Genomic DNA, 21656 nt, shown 5'->3' on the forward strand with positions numbered 1-21656 from the left:
TTATTAAATTATAATAATATAAATAATATGAGTTTTGCAGCCCTGTCCATAATGTCTCAGTTATTGTACTGGACAAATTAGTTCAAGTGAATGAGTTGGCCTTTATTGTGCTTACTAGTACACACACTCTGGTTTTGTCCCTCAATTTAATTTTGCTCCTGGCTAAATTAAATACATCATTGTTCTTTGCTGCAGCATGATGGTCATAAATACCTAACAACTGTTTCTAATTCAGGTGAGTGTCTCTGTAATAAAGGTTATTACAGAAGCCTGTGCTATAATTAGCAAGGACTGGGTAACAAAACATAGACTGGGGAGCAATTTGTGGATTGTGGATTTACTGTTAGTAAACACTTACAGTATAACACAACACACATCACCATATTAGTGTCACTGCTGTGCTTAGAACAGTGCATCACAGAAACAATAGTTTCTCTCAAGAAGAATCACATACTTGAAATCTATTTAGATAAATGTCTACTTCAACCTAAATAATGGATCTCATTCAGTATTAAATGTAACTAATCGTAAGGCCCACACTGTAAAAAATAGGATCTAAAAGGCCAAGGATTTCTGTCATTTGGATTACATTTCATTGCATCATATTTCAGCCCCTTCATACAAATCCTTGATGCCCAAAATCCAAAACCTCAAATAAACAATTTGGTCCAATTTTATTTATACAGCAGATGTTGTCTCAAAAATGGATTTACAGAAAATATGCATAGATATAAAGTAGATATAAAATATTAAATACATTTTTTAACTGTATACAACAGACCAAGGCTGTCATGTGTGGCTTCTGCTTGGTTGAAATTAATACCAGAACCTTCAATATGCCTCGGTTAACAGGAATTTCAGTATGAGCATCATTCGTTTTAATTTGATCACCTCAAACTGAAAAATAAATAAATAAATAAAAATTCCAGTTTCTAAACAGTTTCTTAAATCTTTAAATTATAATAACCTGCTGTACAGATGTTTTGCACAAACTGATTTGTTTCCCCGGGGTTGATGAGAGAGAGAGAGAGAGAGAGAGAGAGAGAGAGAGAGAGAGAGAGAGAGAGAGAGAGAGAGAGAGAGAGAGAGAGAGAGAGAGAGAGAGAGAGAGAGAGAGAGAGAGAGAGAGAGAGAGAGAGATTAATTGCATGTGCAATCAATTTGATGACCATTAAGTGGCGCCAAATACAAACAAATGCATCAGTTTCCTTGCGACTTTATTTGTATGCTTTAAGGCACACATCTGATCTTGATCTCGTATTTGAACTACGGTTATTATAAATATGGATTTACATCGTTATCCGTGATCAAAACGTCTCGCGACATCGTATTTTATTTATGCCACGGACTCTCCGAACATAACATTGCTCAAGGTAAAAAAAAACTTAGCTATGAATAAAGTGCAATAATATCAGCAGCTCTCTGTAATAATGATCATTTCAGTGGTGATGTGAAAGAGGGGAGCAGGAGGACCCTGGGGACGGAAAGTTGACCATTTGTGCGCGAGACCCAACATTCCTCTCGACACCATAAAACTCCACGTTAAAATGAAACGAATCAGCTGTTCACCTGCGTGAGTTTGGCCCAAACCCGTCAATTCATTCATCATCAAAAGCGGCGGGTGACGTCACGGACCCTACCTCTTCATACGCGACCTGTGACACGCTGCGTGCGGCTGCCTCTCGCGCTCAGGCTTTCATCGGCATCTCCGCTCGCGCAGGTTTTCTTCTTTACTAAGAGTCGATTTTATTATTTTAGAAATAAGCTCTATAGTGTTTTACCACCTGGAGGAAACCCGAAGGAAGCGTTAAAAACTCGTTGAGTTTCTCTTCTTTGGAATTTGGACTTCTTGAATATTTTTGTTTACTTCCCCAAACAAACACCCAGCTGAAATGTCTCGAGACCCGGACGACGTAAACAAGCTCACTGAGAGCACCTATAAGGTAAATACACATCAGCAGAAAATGTCAGAAAGTCTGCAATATTGGGAAAATCTCGTCTTTGGGAAAAGTTTTTTTTTCTTCCCCCCACTCAGGAATATTGTCTGAGATGAGACGCAGAATCAGGTTTAACTTTAATAATGGTTAATTATTATTATTATTATTATTATTATTATTATTATTATTATTATTATTATTATTATTATCTTATAAAATTGATCTAATAGATCTGACGTCATCTGAACTCTTATAATAATCTTTTTTTTTTTCAGGGGCAGAAATGTTTGTTTCTTGCGTTTCCTGATTTTAGTGGAATATAAAAAAAAAAGAGTTGTTGGGGTTGTGTAAGGAAACCAGTTTGTTCTGGTGTGTGTGTGTGTGTGTGTGTGTGTGTGTGTGTGTGTGTGTGTGTGTGTGTGTGTGTGGTGCATACCTGTCTCATCATTGTTTTGCCATGGGTGTGTGTGCCTTAGGAACTGAAAATGGAACGTGTCAGTTATTTACCAGGAGACCTGGTTCTTTAAAATGCATGTATACAAGGATAAAAACATATATTAAGGATTAAACATCTTTGTATGATACTAAATTTAAAAACATATCAACATATTATTTTTATGAGGACCATAAACTGCTGATTGGCACCAAAAATGGGACTCTGCTCCACTCCTTAGTAAATTAATGCCTGTTTGTCGTACTTTCTCAGCATGCCCGTGGGCCAAGCTAAAACAACACACATACACAAACTTCTAAATATAAAGCTTATTTTAGCAGAATGTTTGAATGCCAGAGAGCGTCTACACTGAAACTTATCAAAGTAAGGTTCAGTGGGTGTGGAACAAGCTCTGGTCCCGGAAATACAGCAGAGCAAACCTGTTTATAGGGGAAATATCAACATATCTGACGAATTGCAAATGATTCACAGTCCTAGATTTTTGACATCATAATTTGATCAAATAAATAGTTCATTGCTATTTACTGGACTACCAAACCCTCCTGGACCAGATGACTTTGTTAAATCGTATGACCTTTTTTGGCTGTGTTGGTAAAGTGGTTTTATACTTTACTGCAATTCTTAAAGTTAAAAAAATTATAGGAAAAGTAAGAACATCGCATACAAATTGGGCAGTATATGGAAGAATACTAAGCAACTTTGAATTCCCAAGGTCCTATGAAATGGAGAATATTGTGGATATTCTGCAATATGTGCTGTGTTGTGACTCACCTTTATGATTGGACCACATATATTTACTTTCATTGGATCACACCTTGTGGTTACTGAAAAGAAAAACAGAACACAAGACAAACACTAAAGCGCATCTGAGATTGAACAGGATCCTATCAGTACGCAATAAAACATTTTGTGAATGCTTGATGGATTCATATCAATATGTGCTATCAGTGTTATCTGTTATTATAGTAAAGTGCTTGAAGAATTCCCCTAATTAAAATGTTGACGGAAATGTTCTTTTACTTACAGATAGAGGGTGTTTTGTGCTGGAAGAAAACCAGATTGAATCCAAAGATTCGTGTCTTGTTGTCAATTGCATCAGTCATTAAAATCTAAAAGAACTGATTATCTTTGATGCTGCTTTTTCTGCTGTGTTCTCCTACAGAATGTCATGGAGCAATTCAACCCAGGACTGCGCAATCTTGTAAATCTGGGGAAGAACTATGAAAAATCAGTAACTGGTAAATATTTAGATGTGCTATATGTTGGGTCATCTGTGCAAACTTTTAAGGGCATATTTTTTTGTGCATGTTTTAATGTTATCACATATAGACCTGAGCATCAGTAAACACATAGTTCACTCTTGCAGCGATGACGCTTGCTGGAAAGACGTATTTTGATGCTGTTTCAAAGATTGGAGAGAACGCTGCTGTGTCACCAGTCTCCAGAGAGCTGGGTAAGTGTCATGGTCAGCGTCTGTGTAGGCCATAGACGCTGAGGAAGAGGCCGATTATGTACTAATGTAGATGATTCACTGCTGCTGGTTTGGAATATTGCTATCAAAATGTTTTGTACAAATTGTCTTCGTTTTTTATTGCCACTGACTAAGCAGCTACATTAATTTGGGATGAAAATGGCAGGTCTTTCAGCACTAGTCTGTGAGTTTATTAACACAGATTATGCAGATTGTAATAATTGCATTTTAACTCAGCCTGCCACTGACGTATAAGTGCGAGATACACTCGTTGAGTAAACAACCATGGTTCACTCTCTGTTATTTAGGTTGTTAAAAGAAACTCCATCCTTTTGGTAGCGTATCGATTCAGATGTCAATAACAGGGTTTTGGGTGTTCTAGTGTTCTGGTTTTGATTCATGGCCACCTGCAAAATATCTGAGTTCTAGTGTAATTCACTGCCAACCTCAAGCCCAGTGTTCGATACTGGAGGCACTATCAGACAGCTCAAACAACCCCCAGACGTTGTACATTCTCTCTGTGGAGCAAAGTGCAGCAGCAAACATTTGCCTCTACCTGAGAGAGCTTGACCACCCCACACTTCCACATCCTTAATCCATCTTTCTAATCTTCTTCCATCTGCCTCAGAAATCTCTGATCTCCCTCATGACTCATCCCTCTGTCTCTATAAAGAGAGGTGAGAGGTTATCTATTTAATGTAGTTATTAATGGCCGTTTTTAACAGGTCATTACTATTATATCTTAATGGGAACCTGATCATATAGTCTTACTTTGCAAGGTATGATGTAGCAACATTTTCACATTTAGTTTGCCAACACTGAAGATAAATTGCAGAAATAAGATGGGGGGGGATATTTTCTCTCTCTCTCTCTCTCTCTCTCTCTGTGTGTCATGGCCATTCCACGTAATTCTCTCATCACTTTCACCACTCTTGTTTTTTGCAAATGGCTCCACATGATTAATTGCTATTTGTGACAGTCCATTACCGTAGTTCCAGATGTAGAGGTCTGCAAGAGCCGCTGGAACTCTGTCGGACCGGAATGTGACAAAAGCTACAAGAAAAGCTCTGTGGATTGTGTTGGCCAGAGACATTGAAATTCAGATAAGGTTGTAGATGGTTAAAACTGCTGCAGTGTTTATATAGTAGTGCTTATTTCGAAAAGCGTAGGACAAATCCAGCTGTAGAGAACCAGAGGTCAGCCTGATTAGGTCATTTCTCTGCTTAACCTGGTAATGTTACAGTGAGTTGAATCAGGTGTCTTTGAACAAACTGATAATGGCCTTCCAGGACTGGTTTAGTGCCAGAGTTTGAGCTTTTGATTCAACCTGTAAAAGGTCTGTTTGAAGCTGCACATGGACGCACTGTCCAATTAAGGTGCTCTTGTGTTTGTCAGTCCTACACTTCTGCTGTTCAGATGTTCGCATCGCTAATGGTTCCTCCAGCATTCACAAAGTTTTTTATTAGTATTTTTTGGGGCAGTCAGTGTCTCCGAACAGCACGCTTTCCTTAAGATATGAAATAGGAGTCAGTTAGAGGCCTTTTATCTGGAAGCAGCTTGTTATTTTGGGTGTTAGTAATTGCTAAGATCTTAGAGACCGCCCCCTATAATGGGCAAGACGGTGCAACTAATTGGTAATTGATTTAATTTTGGCTATTAACAGAAGGCTAAAGTGCTTTCACATGTGTTTGATTAGTTCCTGGTGAGGGAATGTACTTCCACTGTGCCATAAAACATCCTGATTTCACACATTTGGTGACCTTCCACAACAAGGCAATTTAACAGTTTAAGCCAACAAGTTACCCTTAGTACCGGGATATATAGACGAGACATCAGGAAATGGTGGCTCTTGGAGGGTGTGTTGTTTATTTAAAATATCACTGTGTTAAAGCTCTTGGTTTCTTCTAGGGGTTCTTCCTTGTCACATGTTAAAGAATGAATATAAAAATATAGTGACGTATGTTTCTTCTTCCTTTTCAAAGTGGATTTAAATTTTCACAGTGATGACTTTTGCGTTGGTTCCATGTAGCAATGCACAGAATAACCACTTCATTTACTCACTCACTCTCACTCATTTTCTACAACTTATCCGAGGGACGATATAGAAACCTATTGCATACAGTGTTTAAACCTATTACATACTCAAGTGTTTCTGAGGAGTTGGCAGTTTGTTTCTGAACCCCAGAAAGATGCATATTTGCTAGTATCATTAATTTGTGCACAAGAAAGTTAGCAAAGGCTCTCTGTGGAATTTGCAATTGACCGCCGTTGCTGTTTTTCTTTAATGTGTGAGGGGGAAAAAACAGTCTGCTAAAAAGTACAAGTTCATGTGTGCCACATTGATCCTTATCATTTACCCTGATCACAAAATCCCTAAAACAGAAAAAAAGCAACTTCATTATCCAGGTTTGTCTCATTATTCAGATCACACCAGATTAGCAGCAAACTCTCTGCAAGAGCTTGCTACTGTAGCTCTTCTTCTCACTGGTCCTGCAGAGAGTTTGGTGCTAATCTGGTGTGATCTGAATAATGAGACAAACTTGTAATAAGATCCCATTAGCCCCAAAAACTCACATTTCTCAAACCCTTTCTAGTTTTGGATTATGTACATTCCACAATAGTTTATCATTTGGATACACAAATAAAGTAGAAAGTATTTATTAAGACCTATGAGGAACTGGCAATTTGGTAAAACATGCTCATGACCCAAATGAGGCTCAAGGAAATGATGGCAGTTTTAATACAGAACTATAGGAGCAGCAACAACATGCAACAAGGCACCATAAGCGAACTTGAAGCTCACAGTATCTCAACTTGTACAAACATTTTAGCCAGGTTTACAATGAAAATGGTGTCATCCACATACATTATGGCAGCTGCACAGTGAGACTAGGGAGAAAAAAACCAGTAGGTGTTAAATTATAACTGGCTCATGAAATGCCAGGTTTATGATTTAATTTACTGTCTTCATGTATTATAGCTTGTGTAATAAAGAGAAAGTTATTTCTGTATGGCTTAGCCGATATAGAAATGTCATAAATATACAGTATTTAGTATATGTACTGTGAATAGACTTGGGTTAAATTTAGCAGTGGAGTCTTACCAAACTTGGGACGAAAGAAAACTTTCTCAAGGTTGCATTTGCTCTGTGGGTTTTGAAGATTCACTCCCCTACACACAGAGCTAAATTCACCCAAAAAAAAACAAAACACATAGTAAGTACTGGTTAGATAATGAGGTTCAGGTATGACACATCATCTGTGAGCCCTCCTGCTCTTCCCTAAATCTTTGCAAACAGAGATTGAATGGATGTCCCAAATGTAACAGTGTGAGGGAAACCCAGCTGGATAGCCAAGCATTCTGTCTCAGTGGCTTGCACTAAGAGTCCTGCACTGTGAGGTTTCTGTTGCCTATTTATCGAGATCAGATGAGGTCTGAATAATGATGTAAACCAATGATAATATCCAGCAACCCCAAAAACTTTCTTTCTTTTCTTTCTTCTTTTTGGTCTTGTATTGCAGACAGGACACAATAGACTTTGTCATAATATGGGGAAGAGCCTAGAGTAAAATAGTGTCTTTATTTATATATAACACTGTCATGATGAATGCAGGCCAACTTGACAAGATGTCTAACTCAGAATACCGTAATTCCACCCATTCAGTCACGTACTTCTCTGGGGTTTCTTTGAATCGAACTCCTCTTAAGGACCGCAGAACTACTCTTTCGTGCTGCAGATGATGCAAACCAAACATGGAGTAAGTCTTTTTTTTTTTTCTCTTGGAACTTTAGAGACAAGAGAGTACAAAGTTTCCTTTGTCATAGCTTTTGTCAGAAGTAGCTATCCTTTGGGTGATGGATAGACCATCTGGCTCTCAGCTGGGTTTCTTTCACCTAAAGCTCTTGAATCCTGAGGCTTCACTCAGCCTTAAGTCTGCCTTTTAAACAAATCTAGATACACCTTGGCATTGTCCTCAGGAGTCATGCTGACCCAAGCAATATGGACACTCATTTGCCTGTTGCCAGAGGGGAGGAGAGTGGATGCCTAAAGAGTGGAAAGCTCAGGGCTTTTGCAATTCTGACATACTGTACATCTCCAGTATAATCTATAGTTTAATCTATTGTTGCTGCTCTTGTAGGTTCCTCAGTGGAAGGACAAGAAGGTTCTACTCAATGTTTGTTGATTCATTCTCTGAGCAGCTTTCCAGATTTTAGCAGGGATTCCACCTGGAGAATGTAGACTCAGGTGCTTGGGGTGACATTTTCGAAAGAGTAAAGTGAAACAAATGCTTCAGGCTTTCTAGTGCTTTCAAGGTCACAGTTGCTCAACAGGTTTATAGGCTCAGGTCACATCCTCAGCTCACAGAAATAAGTGGTAGATAATGAGATTGGCCCACCAGACCTTACCCCCCCACTTGTTGCGATATGTTAATGTGGCATTTTAGGTGCCTGTTTCTACAAGGAGCAGGAATTTTGCATGTTTCAGATCCTGTAGAGTTCTTCTGTGAGCACGGAATAAAAAAATCATTGTACAATCATGTTACGTATGAAATCTTTTTAAATGGAGTTCGCTCTTTGTTAAATACATAGACTCTCTTTTTTTTCCAGGACTGCATTTGTATGGTGTTTACACAGACTGAGCTCTGAGTAGAACCACCTGCTGCTGTCTTTACAGAGGGTTTGCGGTGTTTACTCATATGGCTGCTCTAAATTGGTATGCTTATTTGTATTGATCCTCCTTTGAAACAAGGGATTTTATTTATTTATTTATTTATTTTTTTTAGAGAGATGGAGGTGTTTTTTTTTTTTTTGTGGTAAATAAGTATACACTTGAGAGTGGTGAAATTTAGGCACCCTTTATTACCTGCTCAGTAAACATCCCCATTAAGTGTGTTTGAGCATGCCAGTCTGTGCTCTACTCTTGTTCTCAGGATCTGAGTTTTGCACTGCTGGGAGAAATAATGGGCCGGGTGTTGGATTAGCCCAGAGTAGAGCTTCAGTCTGTGTCTGGCAGTGAGCGACAGGACTGAGAGAGTGCTAATCAGACAAACGACAGTGGTGCGCACATACATTAGTCACCAGAGAGCAGGAGATGCTTTTCATCTTATTTTGACAGGATCTGTTACACACGCATCACATCTTTTTTGAAAGGTGGTTATGAGACACAGTACATCACCACAGAACATATCAAAGAGCTGATAATGTAACCCAAATATAGAATTGTAAGAGATGGACGTGGACCACTGACTCTTTATACTGTTAAACTGATTGAACAGACAAACTGGGTCTGGTGGGAAGGGTTTAAGATTGAAGTGCATGCAAAATGAATCTAATGAGGGTGTGAAGGGCATTGATATTTTTTTTAATTAGAACAAAAATGATAAATTGTTATTAAAATAAAAAAAATTAACTGTGTGCACGCATAATTCATGGCAAATTGTGTTCATTGTTAAGATCTTTTATAACACACAGTTACTGCTTTACGTACATACTTAAATGTGATCTTCAATTCAATTTTATTTGTATAGCGCTTTTAACAATAGACGTTGCCTTAAAGTGGTTTTATAGAATATAAGAAATACAAAAGTTTATTATACAAACAATATACAAAAATTCAAGATTATTATGCGGCTTATATTTATACTTATATTGTTTGTATTTATCCTTATATTGTTTGTATGAGTAAGCCTGAGGGGAGGAAAAATAACCTCTTAGATGGAAGAGAGAGGAACCTTGAGAGGAACCAGACTCAAAAGGGAACCTCATCCTCATTTGGGTGACACTGGATGGAGTGATTTTATAAATTGTTATAAACACCGGAGAGTGTTGTTATGAATAATTTCCTCTCTACAGTCAGATTCGGTCTGACAAGTGCTTATTGATTAGGAGGTTGTTGTCCTCAAAGACCACATGGAGTTGGATCAATATCAATCATTGTTGTTATTTTATAAAACAGGTTTAAATTTATATAGGGTTACATGTAGGGATTCTGGTCTTTTTGTATTTACATTTAAATACATAAGCAAATGAACAAGGTGAAAAGAGAAAAAAAAACTGGAGTGTTTTTGCCAGCAGTGGGGGCTGCTACTGCAGTAACTACACCAGCAAAGGCCAAGTCCGAGTACCTGAGACGGCGTGTCACCTAAAAACCAGTAATTAGAAGATAAAAGTAAGGTGTTGAAGGAAGGGCAGGTATTCTGGACCTAATCTAGAAGCTGATGGAGGATCCGTGGACGCATGCCCCTTGCTAATTATGCACACCTCAACTTTGCTAAACTTTTTCTCTTTACCTTTATATCCTTCTACACAGAGATCTGCCCACTCCTATTTGATTTTCATGCTAGAAAGCTATGTTTAAGCATGTTATTTCTTTGGAAGATGAATATATCCATGCTTTTCTTTGTTCATGAAGATCCAGTAAAAAAACAGTCCTTATGTCCCTCTATCTACAAAGGCAGCATTTACCTGCTTAATGTGCTGACCTTTCCATGGTAATGTTGTTGTAGCTGTTATTAGAGCATCATTGTTCATGCCCAGCACTGCTAATGCATACCGCACTGTAGCCCCTTGTCTCTATTTGTTTGCTGTGGGGTTTAGGTTATATGACTAATGTCAGATGAGTGCTAGAAAGCTGACAAAACACTCACTGAACCCTGATAAAGTGTAAAGTAATCGTTTAAAGCAGGTTTTTGTACTTGTTTCGTTGAAGCATTTCATATATTTGTTATTTTAGGATAAATTACCAGTGATCTAATGTTATAACTACAAATAGGTGTATGTGCGGTACTAAGCTGGCATTTCTGTCTGCAGGGGTGGTCCTGGTGGAGATTTCTGACATGCACAAGAAGGTTCAGATGGAGCTGGAGGAGTCTGTAAGAAAGCCAGAGTGACAATACAGATCTACTTCTCTCTTTCTTTGGCCTTCTTTCTCTTTTTCTCTCCAGCTGTGCCATTGACTTTAGTGCCTGCTGTGCCACCCAGACCCCAGTTCACAAACTACACACTTACATGACACTGAAAATCACATTTCACTCAAAATAGCACATTCTGTCTTCCGAGGTAGCGCTTTCTATTTTTTTTTCCCCCTCACCGTGTCCATCAATAGAGAAAGCACTGGTGAGCAGTAACTTCTGTGAACTATGATGTTTTGATGTTACCTTTAGCATGGCACCTGTCAAGGTCTACGCACAGATTTTTCCGAGCCAATTATAAAACCAGTTTTTGTCACAGAAACAATTAATCTATTCTAAGATCATGACATTCTGCAATCTGCACAGTGTATGACAATTAAACAGTTTTACGTTACAAATCCTCCACTGCTGCAGATGCTTCCTGTCACTGTGGTGTGTTTTCATATGTGGCCATTTAAATATTTCGACATTCCTAACCTTCAGCATTTCTTTAAGAAGTGTCTCTCGGTTTATCTGGGCTACACACGTTCGCAGGGTGGTGAATATTTAACTACAGATAAGATGTGCTTCTTGTTCAAATTATTTAAGTGGATGGAATGCAGCACAATTTTGATGTTAGTGTTAGGACTGTTTACAATTTCTCATGATGGCCATTTTTGCTCTTATCAGTTCAAAAGGTTCCATAGAGATCTAATCGCAGAACTGGAGAGGAAAACGGATATGGACGTCAAATACATGAACGTAAGTGGATTTCACACTGAAACTGTAATTAGACTGCTAAAATGTTTGCCGTTTTGTTGCTGAGCAGCAGCTCGCTTTGCTGCCTCACAGCTCTAGCTTTGATCCAATGCTTAGGATATAGTTTGTGCGGAGCTTCTCATGTTCTCCTGGTGTCCGTCTGAGTTTCCTATACAAGGAGTATTAGGTTTCCTTGTACTTCACCAAAACATGTCAGTAGGTGGACTGGCTTCACTCAATAACCTCTAGGTGTGAACAGATCTGTGTTCTGTTCCTGTGTGTTCTCACCGCATGCACAGGAAAGGCTCCAGTTCTATATTTCTTGACTTTTCTAAAGCTGATGGAATAAAATTAAATATGCTCCATTTTGGTATTTTGGAGCAGAATATTCTATTAATAATGTACTAAATTAATCCAAAATGTATCATGCATTAAATAAAGGTAATAGATTCTGTACCACACCAACTCTGCTGATATTGTGCTCTGATTTTATCTCAGGCCACATTCAAAAGATATCAGTCAGAACATAAACTGAGGCAAGATTCACTGGACAAAACACACGCAGATCTGAAGAAATTGCGGCGAAAAAGCCAGGGAAAGCATTCCAGCAAGTACGACATGAAGCAAAATGAGGTCAGCTTTTTTCTTTCTTTCTTTCTTTTTAATTTATTTACTGGTCAGTTTTTTCTTCATAATAATCTTTTTATATTCAAGAAGCATTTATTGACTCCATACTCCAAGCTGACAATTTCCTATTGAAGCGTACACCTTCTCTCATGTAATCATGCACTCTGACTCTGATGATGATGGTTTAAATTAGGAAGCACATTCAGTAATGTCTTTTTATTTATTTATTTCAATTACTCTGCTTGGACCTTAATGCCATGTCATTACAGCTGAGGTTCAGAATACGGCTGGATATTTCTTACTTATTACACTACCTTTCATATTAATTATTTTATACTACATAAAATGTTCTCCATTCATAGTACAAGACTTGGCAAAGTGTTGAACGACACCGTGAGTGACGTTTTATTGAGTTCACTGTGTGAAGTGACTGTTGTACTTAGATGCGGTACTCCAATCTGGATGAGGCGTGCCTCTATGTAAAACATTATAGCCATGTTTTTAAAAAAAAAAAAAAAAAACACCTCATAACTTGAGTTACAGTTTGCAGACATCAGGAACTCTGTGGCATGGGTGGATTTGTTCTCTAAAGGAGTGCTAACTGCCCTCAGGCAACAGATATGACGTCAGTAAAGAAGCTGACGAGGTTTGGCTGTTGTGGAGAATGCTTCTACTTTTAGTCGAAGAAGTGCAGACAGTGTCGCTATATTTAGTAAAGATATAACTCAACTGATTCAAAAAAAGTTTGTTGTTTACTGTATCTCATCATTCTTTTAGCCCTCTGGGCATCTGTTCTACAAGGCTAAGAAAGTTGTTAGATTATTAATAGTTGTTTTTTTTTATCCATGAACAACCCACTCTTTATTAAAATTTACAGAATGTCAAATGTATTTCTGGTTGATCAGTACAAAGAGACAGCAGAGGTCAATATTGTGAGGTTCCCTTCATGTAGACGTGAGGTAAAAGGTTGTGACGAGGCTGAAATCGACACTTGCTTGGTCACTATGACAACTCGGCCACAGCAAGATAATAGGAAGGGAAATCCTGCGAACACTGGAGATCTGCTTCTCATCTGCTGCTTAGCTTCACGGAGTTTAATAGTCATAGTGGGTGGTGGAGGTCTTCTGTCTACAGACATCATTAGTCACTGAATACTGATTGTGTTAGTATTTGGGGGTGAGAGATGCGGCGTAAAGATATCCATGCAGGGCCTAGTTAATGGCAGTATTGTAGATTCCACTGAATTCTCACAGTGTGTGACTTAAAAAACGTCTAGCAAAGTTTGTTAATAATTTGCCAAACTTAATTTTGGTCTTTAGTATATGGAGACGATTTCCTCGCGGCAGACAGACATGCAAAAGTTCATAGCAGAAGGCTGCAGGGAGGCACTGCTGGAGGAGAAGAGGAGGTTCTGTTTCCTGGTGGACAAACACTGCACCTTCTCCTATCAGATGGCAGAGTTTCATGACAAAGTAAACAAATTATCTTTTATATTGACTTCTCAGATTTATGAAACATTAATGAATCATTTTATGTAAACACAGCTTTATTCTAGCAGCTCTGTAGAAATAACTGTAGTTTTCCACTGAAACAAATATAGAACCATGTCAAGGCCTCATATTGTGCTAGCCAAAGATTTCTGAATAATTATGTTTCTTTTCTCCCAATTTTATAATCAGGAGTCATTGAACTTTATACAAACACACTGGTTGAAATATTCCTTAGTCATTGTGTTTTATATAGATAAAAAAAAAATAACTTTTCTTGCCAAGCAAGCTAGACAAATGTTATGGTGAACTGGCTGTTATACACTCAGTCCCACTAAAACCTTTCTGTGTGGCTTTTGCCTGTTCCTTTGTCTTCTATTGTGATTCTCAGGCGAAGGAGATTCTGTCCCTGAAGCTGCCCAGCTGGCAAAGCAAGTGCAGTGATGCCCTTCAGGTGCCAGACACCATAATAACCATGATTGAGGGTATGCACACCCCGATCTCCAACACACCCAAGTCTTCACCTCTCTTGGAGCATTATAACAGGGTGAGTCTGTGTCCTGGGCTCACATTGGAGAATGATTAAGCAGGATTTCAACAGGATATTCTCTTTAAGATAGTTCTATGTTTATAAAATGAAACTGGTTAGCAAACATTTTTGAGTGAGGTAGCTCTTTCAGGCATTAAACCTAGGTAAAGTTTGTTTCCTTGTAGGCAACAATTATATCTGTTGATATAATTATAGTTGTAAACTATTTTAAAAGCCCTATTGGTCAGTCTCTGTAGCTTTCAGGGCTGCTTCATTTTTACAGCCCTCTTCATACCAGAGTCTTGTGCACTACACTTTCCTTGATGGGTTCATGCTTTTAGTTTATCTGGTGAAAAACAAGTGTTTTAAGTTTTAATACATTTTTGTAAAAATTGAGGGCTTCAGATTATGAATCGTACATCTGACCATCATGCACCGGCTTTTTGAACCTTCTGTTGGCTATTTTAATAACCTCCATTTATCCTGAAAGTCTTTCCACTGGATTAAGGAGCATTGCAATGGGGTTTTGTGTTTATTTAAACACAAGAATATTTGTGAAATCAGTCACTGATGTTTGGTGAGCAGGCCGGGGGTGTAGTCTATGCTTCAGTTCATCCTAAAGGTTTTCAGTGGGTTTAGGTTCAGGGTTCCACTCGAGTTTTTCTATTCTCACCTTGGCACACGTTGTCTTCATGGGCCTCATGTTTTGCACAGGGCATTGTTGTTCTGGAACAGGTTTGGGCCCTTTAGTTCAGTGAAGAGAAAATGAAATGATCTAGCATTCAGAGACATTCTATACATCTGGGCTTGCATATTGTAGCAGCAGTTTGGGGAAGACTGTCATGGGGAAGGGTGTGGTGGTCAGGTGTCAACAAACCTTTGGTTATAATTTTGTCACAGTCTCCTCTTCATTTTTTTCTTGCCCTCAGAATTCTGACCCCATGGTTCCTCCTCCAGCCCCACCACTGAAGGCTCAGACCAGTCCACTGGCAAATATGTTCTTACAGGAGATTCCCAGAAGCCCTGTGTCCCCAGAGCCTTACTCAGGCAAGACAGAGACTTGAATTGTTTTATAATGAGCTGCTTTGACTCATCTTTTCCCACTGCATTTTTATGTGTTTGTCATATTTAATAAAGTAACTGGAATTTGTATGAGAATGAAATGAACTAATTAATATGTTGATCTGAAACCAGCAGACCAAGACAGTCTCGATGGCATGTCCAGATCCACATCTGTGTCCAGTGATATGCACATAATAAAGAAGCCACGAGTGCAGACCATTTTCCCACATACGGCAGGCAACAACGAGTCCCTCCTCAGCTTCGACGATGGAGAAATAATCACTTTGCTGATTCAGGAAGAGAGGGATGGTTGGATCTATGGGGAACTGGATAGAAATGGGCAGTAAGTGTAACATTTACATCAGCTTAGTATGTGTGTGTCAATACATAGTGAGGTTTTCCAGAGCAAATGGAATGCATTATGTATAGAAGTATTATGCAAGATCAGTTGAGGCAAAAAACAAGAAGTGGAAAGACTGGTTGGACATCGTCAATTTTGCGCTTCTAAAATGCATACAGATATTGGTGTGGTATGTTTGGTATGTCAAAGATCCAATAGATACAAAAGATAAAATGAATGTTCTGGTGCCTTGACTTATCACATGACTTGTGATAAGTCTTGCAATCTTGTAAGAGTGTCTAAACTTCTTTATTATACTCAGCACAAAGTGTGCTTCAAACAAACTTCATGATAAAAGTCTAAAGATTAGATGCTGTTTCTTTCAGGTCTTTTGTTTATGTTCTCTGTGAATAAAGAGGACCAATGGAGGGTTGAAAAAAGAAGCTCTAAAGTTAAAGCTCTGATACATTGCAATCAGCACCACTTTAATAAATGCCTGTTTTAAACTTGGCACGCATTTATTCACTGGTATTCAGTAGTAAAATTTGCTGGTACAGTAACATCTTTATTTGGTCACAGGGACAAGGCACAGAAATGAAGCTCCAGGTTACAATGAAAACGCAGGTGCGAATTGAAAGGTGAAAGTTCATGGCTCCATTTCATTCAGGTTTCTGTTCAGCTCTGTACTTTGGTTTGTAGAGGAAACCCCAGCTACATACAGCAGTATGTAAGAAGTGCACAGTGCAGTTCGTAAGAAGTTCCATTTATAAATCCTTATTTTCAAATGATCAGGATTCTGATCATTGCGAACTAATGATCGCACTAGTTTTGGGTGAACAAAAGTGTTTATTTTTTGAAAGTCCAAGCAACATGTGACTGAACAATCCATACTCCTCCGGATGAGCTGAAAATGCTGTGCTTGACTTATGTCTTGTAAAATACCATAATAATGGAACGTGAGTTTTAAGTTAAAGATGATAAAAATTCCATATACACTTCAAGAGCATGTTTGTGCTCTATTAAAATCCACTCTTTAGCACTATTAAGAATTAGTTGTAATGGTTACGAACACACCATTGAAGATGTTTTGAAGCTGTTACACACTCAAGACATGGGTGTAATTACTTGTGCTTATTTTGGTGTCTTTTTTGAAAAAGGAACCAGTAGAAATGAGCAGTGGGGCTACCACATGTCTAGGCATAGTTGCCCTTTATCACAATTTGACCACACTTTTCTCCCAGAAGCCATTATGTTGTCATTACCGTTTTGAGAAATGAAATGTCTTTGTGTCTTGTTATTACTGAAGTAGGTTTTAAAGCACTCTAGTTCAAAGTTACGATTGACTTTCTCTATATAAGACAGTTTCTAAGCAACCAAGGCTTAATGCATGTCTCCCACCGTTGGGAGAAACGCACCTCTACAGCTTGTTCGCTTGTTCGTGATAATAATGATTACATCTTTCTATTTACGCAGCTATAAATTGTATTTTTGAAACATGTGTGAGTGTGTGTGGTGGTGTTTTCTTTTTTTTTTTACCCATCACTGTTGTTTTTCCCAGAAAAGGCTGGTTTCCATCGTCATATTGCAGACCTTACAGCGAGTCTGTGATGACAAAACTGTGAGTCTTTTCTTTAAATATGTTTAAAAAAATAAATAAATATAACCATAATTCCATTTATTTATAAGTATGCACCTTTTTGACATTTAACATTTGGTTTAAAAGAAATGAGTGATTTATGCTTATACAACCTGTGTATCCCCTTTGCACAGCATGAATGTGGCAGATCTCACTAAGCAGTCTGAAGAGGATGAGGAGGAGGATGAGGAGGAAGAGCAACCTGTGTTTCTGCCTCCCCCTGACTATGGTGACTCATTCAGGAAGCCCTCCACCCCCTCAACACAGAGCACGGTATAACCCACACCTACACTCCAGTCCATCTTTCCTCTATTAAGTCTGTCTGGTTTAGAAAACGGTGGCAGGGAATGCCTCTTTCAATGCTTAAGGTACAATGTCCTCTGAGGTCCACATATTTAACCAAAAACTTGAAGGGGACAGTCCTACTCCAGCAGGTTAAGTTTCCCTCTGGGGATGAACCTGAAACCTAGCGTCTGCTCTGCAGGTGCACAGTGCTGCTCCCCAACAAGCCAGCTTCAACAAGTCAGTCTGCACGTCCTGTTCTGTGTTAGATTGCAGAATAAAAACTAATATAATGTGAACAGGGAAAGTAAGAAACAAAGACAAACCCTTGCATGGCCTTTGTTCTGTGTATACAAGTGAAGGTTTGAGGAATCCTTTGCATTGGTGCCTTTGTGAGAAATAAAAATATTTTTTTAAAAAACATACGTGAAAAATGTTCCCTGCCTGGTTTTGTCCACGCACACACATGCGCGCGCACACACACACACACCAAAGGGAGGGGATAGGAGGAGGAAGGACAATGAGGTGAGTGTTAGATTCCAGCACATCAACATTTCCAGTACACACTTCAGTGCCATGTGCACTCTCCCTCTACTGTACTGTACTGTACTGTACTTTAGTTGAGCCTGACTCCCTGGCTGTGGGAGAAAAGGAATAAAAGCTGGAAATGCAAGGTGCAAAAAAGTCCACTTTATGTTGCCAGTTGGCTGCAGATGTAGATCGTTGGGTACTTAGTAGGGCCAGAGTATGAGAGCATAGCATCAGTCTGCCCCCTAATGGACACACTAAAGCCAAGTTTCTTAAGGCTAATCCTTGGAGCCAGCTGACCTGAACAGGTTTCTTAACTTGCAATTCAGCTGAACATAATCAGGCACATGATCTGAGTAGTGATGACGCTTTGCACCTGCATTATGTTTAGTCACTCATGTTAACTAACACTTGAAACATGTAAAGAAAAATGTTAAAAATTTACCATAGTTTGTTTTATCCTTTACTGCCTTTTGTAAAATGATTTGTAGATCATGGCATATTGTTGTGCCTCCTGGCATCAGTTGTTCTCAACAGCACCAAAGAACAATGAGCTGATATTCCAATCCAACCAGTCCGACAGGGAAGCTTTGCTTAGACTTCACTGAGCCAGGGACCACAACGGAAACACTGCCAGTAGTACTAATACTGTAGCTATGTTGTTTTTATTTAACAGGCGTCATTGTCCAATGGCACATCAAAGCCTCCATTTCTTGGGTGAGTATTGCACTAAGAATGTGTCTTTCCTTAGTTTTGTCCTCTGCATTACTAATAATCCCTGTTTCTTTTTCAGAGGTGGGAATCCCTTTTCCACGGTCAGGCTGCGGCCCACAGTAACAAACGACAGATCGGCACCAGTCATTTAATGCTGTCTAGTATGATCCTTGATGTCAATTTGGCCTTCACTTTCATTTTGGTTCTTCATTTGCATCTTTATCGGCTGCAGTTTTAAAATTAAAAGGGCTTAATCATAAATGCTTTATATTTTAATTGCACAAGCCCATGTTAACATATGGAATTGCATGGATTTTAATGATCACGTTTACGTTTTTCATTTAATTTAGGTTCCACTGAATTCCTTTATACAAAAGCCTAAAGTGTTTTCTTATGTTCTATCAATATAACACATTGTTTGACCATATTGGTCTTTGTAGCTGTTAAACCGTGGCCGTTCTTAGTAAACCTGTCTAGAATTGTTTGTTGGAAGCCGCATCTTGTTCAAGAGCAAGTTTAAATATGTACTGCAGAATATCACAATTTAAGTAGAATGGTATATACAATATACAATATTCTTTCTGTATGGTATGTAGTAACATCGGTTCCTGTTAACTTTGTGTTGTATTTAAAAAAAAATACAAATTTTCTAATATGTTTAGTGTCTTCACGTTGGAACGAGGTAACTATAAAAGCACATTTATGTAACACAGTGGTGTATTTCTCTCAACTTAAAAGGGAATCATGCTTGGTGTTGACTGTGTACCAGGGAAAACATCAGCGTAGTTCAATATACAATGTAAAAAAAACGTGTTCAGTCTGTGATGTGTAGTTAGGCCAATGTATTCTTATATTAATTTAACAAATGTCATTTTTATAGGGAATGGTATTAATCATTGTTGGATATTTTATTTTCCTCTAGTTTTAACATTATTGGGGTCCCTTTTTTATTCTGTTCTGTTGTTGATTTATTTGTGCCATTTTCTGTCAAGCAGTACTGGAATAAAGGATAGGTTTTCATATGATTTTATTTCTCAACATTTATTTTGTGTGCAGCTTTGAACTGTCTCATGATTATAGCCTATAATGCATTTTTTATTATTATTATTATTATTATTATTATCATGATCACACGGACAAGTGATCAGAACAATCATACACACTATCTGGTCCATAAGTACTTGGACAGCAAAACGTTTCTGTAATTTTGCTTCTCTAACCACCACAGTAGATTTAAAATCTAGAGATGAGATCAAGATGTGATTGGTTTACAGAGTTGAAATTAGGAATTGTCACTGTCCTCATACTTAAGGATCAGGCAGTAAGTTGTATTATTACGGTGTTTGGCTACCAGAACAGTTTCCCTGGCATAGAGTCTACTGTACACTCCTGGAACTGTACCAGAGGGATGAATGTCATACATAATAATAATAATAATAATAATAATAATAATAATAATCTATTCAAATATATAAATATTGATTGCAGGGAAATAATAGGTTGTGTTTGCAAACTTTGTGCTCTTGTGGCTAAATAAGTCATGTTGATGAATTTTTTAAGGGATTTTTATATTTATATAAAAATCATTTCCATTCAGTTTTGTTGTATTGCAGCCTGATACTACTATTTTTTTTCTTCCTTAATATACACTCAGTTCCATATAAAACAAAAGGAAAACAGAATTCTAGAAATGATTGCAAATGTAGGAAAAATACAAAAAGTAAATTTAGCACAGATCATTCCCATTTCTCTAGATTGTTGCTGAGATGTTTCTGCACCTTGATAGGAGTTCCACTGTGGTAAATTAAATTCATGGGACATGATTTGGAAAGGCACACACCTCTCGATAAAAGGTCTCACAGCTGACAATGCATATCAGAGCAAAAACCTGCAGAGCTCAGAGACAGGATTGTTGCAAGGCCCAACCTGGGGAAGGCTACCTAAAAACTTTCTGCTGCACCTAAGGTTCCCAAGAGCACAGCAGCCTTCAAAATGCTCAAATAGAAGTTTGGCACCACTAGGACTCTTCCAAGAGCTGGTCACGCAATCAGGGAGAAGGGCCTTATTAAGAGAGATGGTCACAAATTATGGTCACTCTGACAGAGCTCCAGAGATCCAGTGTGGAGATGGGACAACCATCACTCAGCCTTCCACCGATTTGGGATTTGTGGCTAGTGGCTAGACAGAAGCCTCTCCTCAGTATAAAACACACAAAAGCCTGCTTGGAGTTTGCAAAAAAGCACCTGAAGGACTCTCAGACTGTGAGGAACAAGATTCTCTGGCCTGATGTAACCGAGTTTAAACTTTTTGGCCTCAATTCTAAACACAATATCTGGAGGAAACCAGGCATTGCTCATCACCTGCCTAATACCATCCCAACAGTGAAGCATGGTGGTGGCAGCATCATGATGTGGGGGTGTTTTTCAGCAGCAGGAACTGGGAGACTGGTCAGGGTTAAGGAATAGCTGAATGGAGCAAAGTACAGAGATATCTTTAACAAAAACTCAGTGCTCAGGACCTCAGACTAGGCTGAAGGTTCATCTTCCAACATGACTTTGACCCTAAGTACACAAGACAACACAGGAGTGGCTTAGGCACAACTCTGTGAATGTCCTAGAGTACCCCAGCCAGAGCATGTTTTCACTTCTGTTTTCACTTTGTCATTATGGGGTATTGAGTGTGTGTGTGTGTGTGTGTGTGTGTGTGTGTATATATATATATATATATATATATACACACACACACACACACACACACACACATAACTTTTTGTTGGGGAACTTGAAGGACAGGTTGCTTTAGTGCGTTTCCTTTAGTTCAGCTCCTTCGCTCGATACTTTAGCGCCACCTGGTGGCTATATAAAACACATTTTACTATCATGCCTACAGTAACGGCCCTCTACCGCCATCAGCAGTTTCAAAACACAAACCATAGCCGAT

General features: G+C 38.6%; 1 protein-coding gene across 2 annotated transcripts; it reads left to right on the forward strand.

Moving 5' to 3' along the window:
* The first annotated feature begins 1386 nt into the window (after positions 1–1386).
* On the forward strand, positions 1387–19741 carry baiap2l1a (BAR/IMD domain containing adaptor protein 2 like 1a). 2 transcript variants are annotated; one of them, XM_060860382.1, is made up of 14 exons: positions 1387–1943; positions 3554–3629; positions 3758–3844; positions 10673–10734; positions 11443–11514; positions 12010–12144; positions 13458–13610; positions 14017–14172; positions 15084–15201; positions 15349–15559; positions 17115–17174; positions 17327–17465; positions 18679–18719; positions 18796–19741. In XM_060860382.1, the coding sequence occupies exons 1-14, from the start codon at positions 1893–1895 to the stop codon at positions 18866–18868; spliced, it is 1434 nt and encodes a 477-aa protein (XP_060716365.1). In that variant the 5' UTR covers positions 1387–1892; the 3' UTR covers positions 18869–19741. The 2 variants fall into 2 exon arrangements, with proteins under 2 accessions (XP_060716365.1, XP_060716373.1); XM_060860390.1 differs by having other exon boundaries at positions 1390–1943; positions 15352–15559.
* The last annotated feature ends 1915 nt before the right edge of the window (positions 19742–21656 follow it).

Source organism: Tachysurus vachellii, chromosome 2, assembly GCF_030014155.1.
Source record: "Tachysurus vachellii isolate PV-2020 chromosome 2, HZAU_Pvac_v1, whole genome shotgun sequence".
In the NCBI taxonomy this organism is placed as follows: Eukaryota; Metazoa; Chordata; class Actinopteri; order Siluriformes; family Bagridae; genus Tachysurus; species Tachysurus vachellii.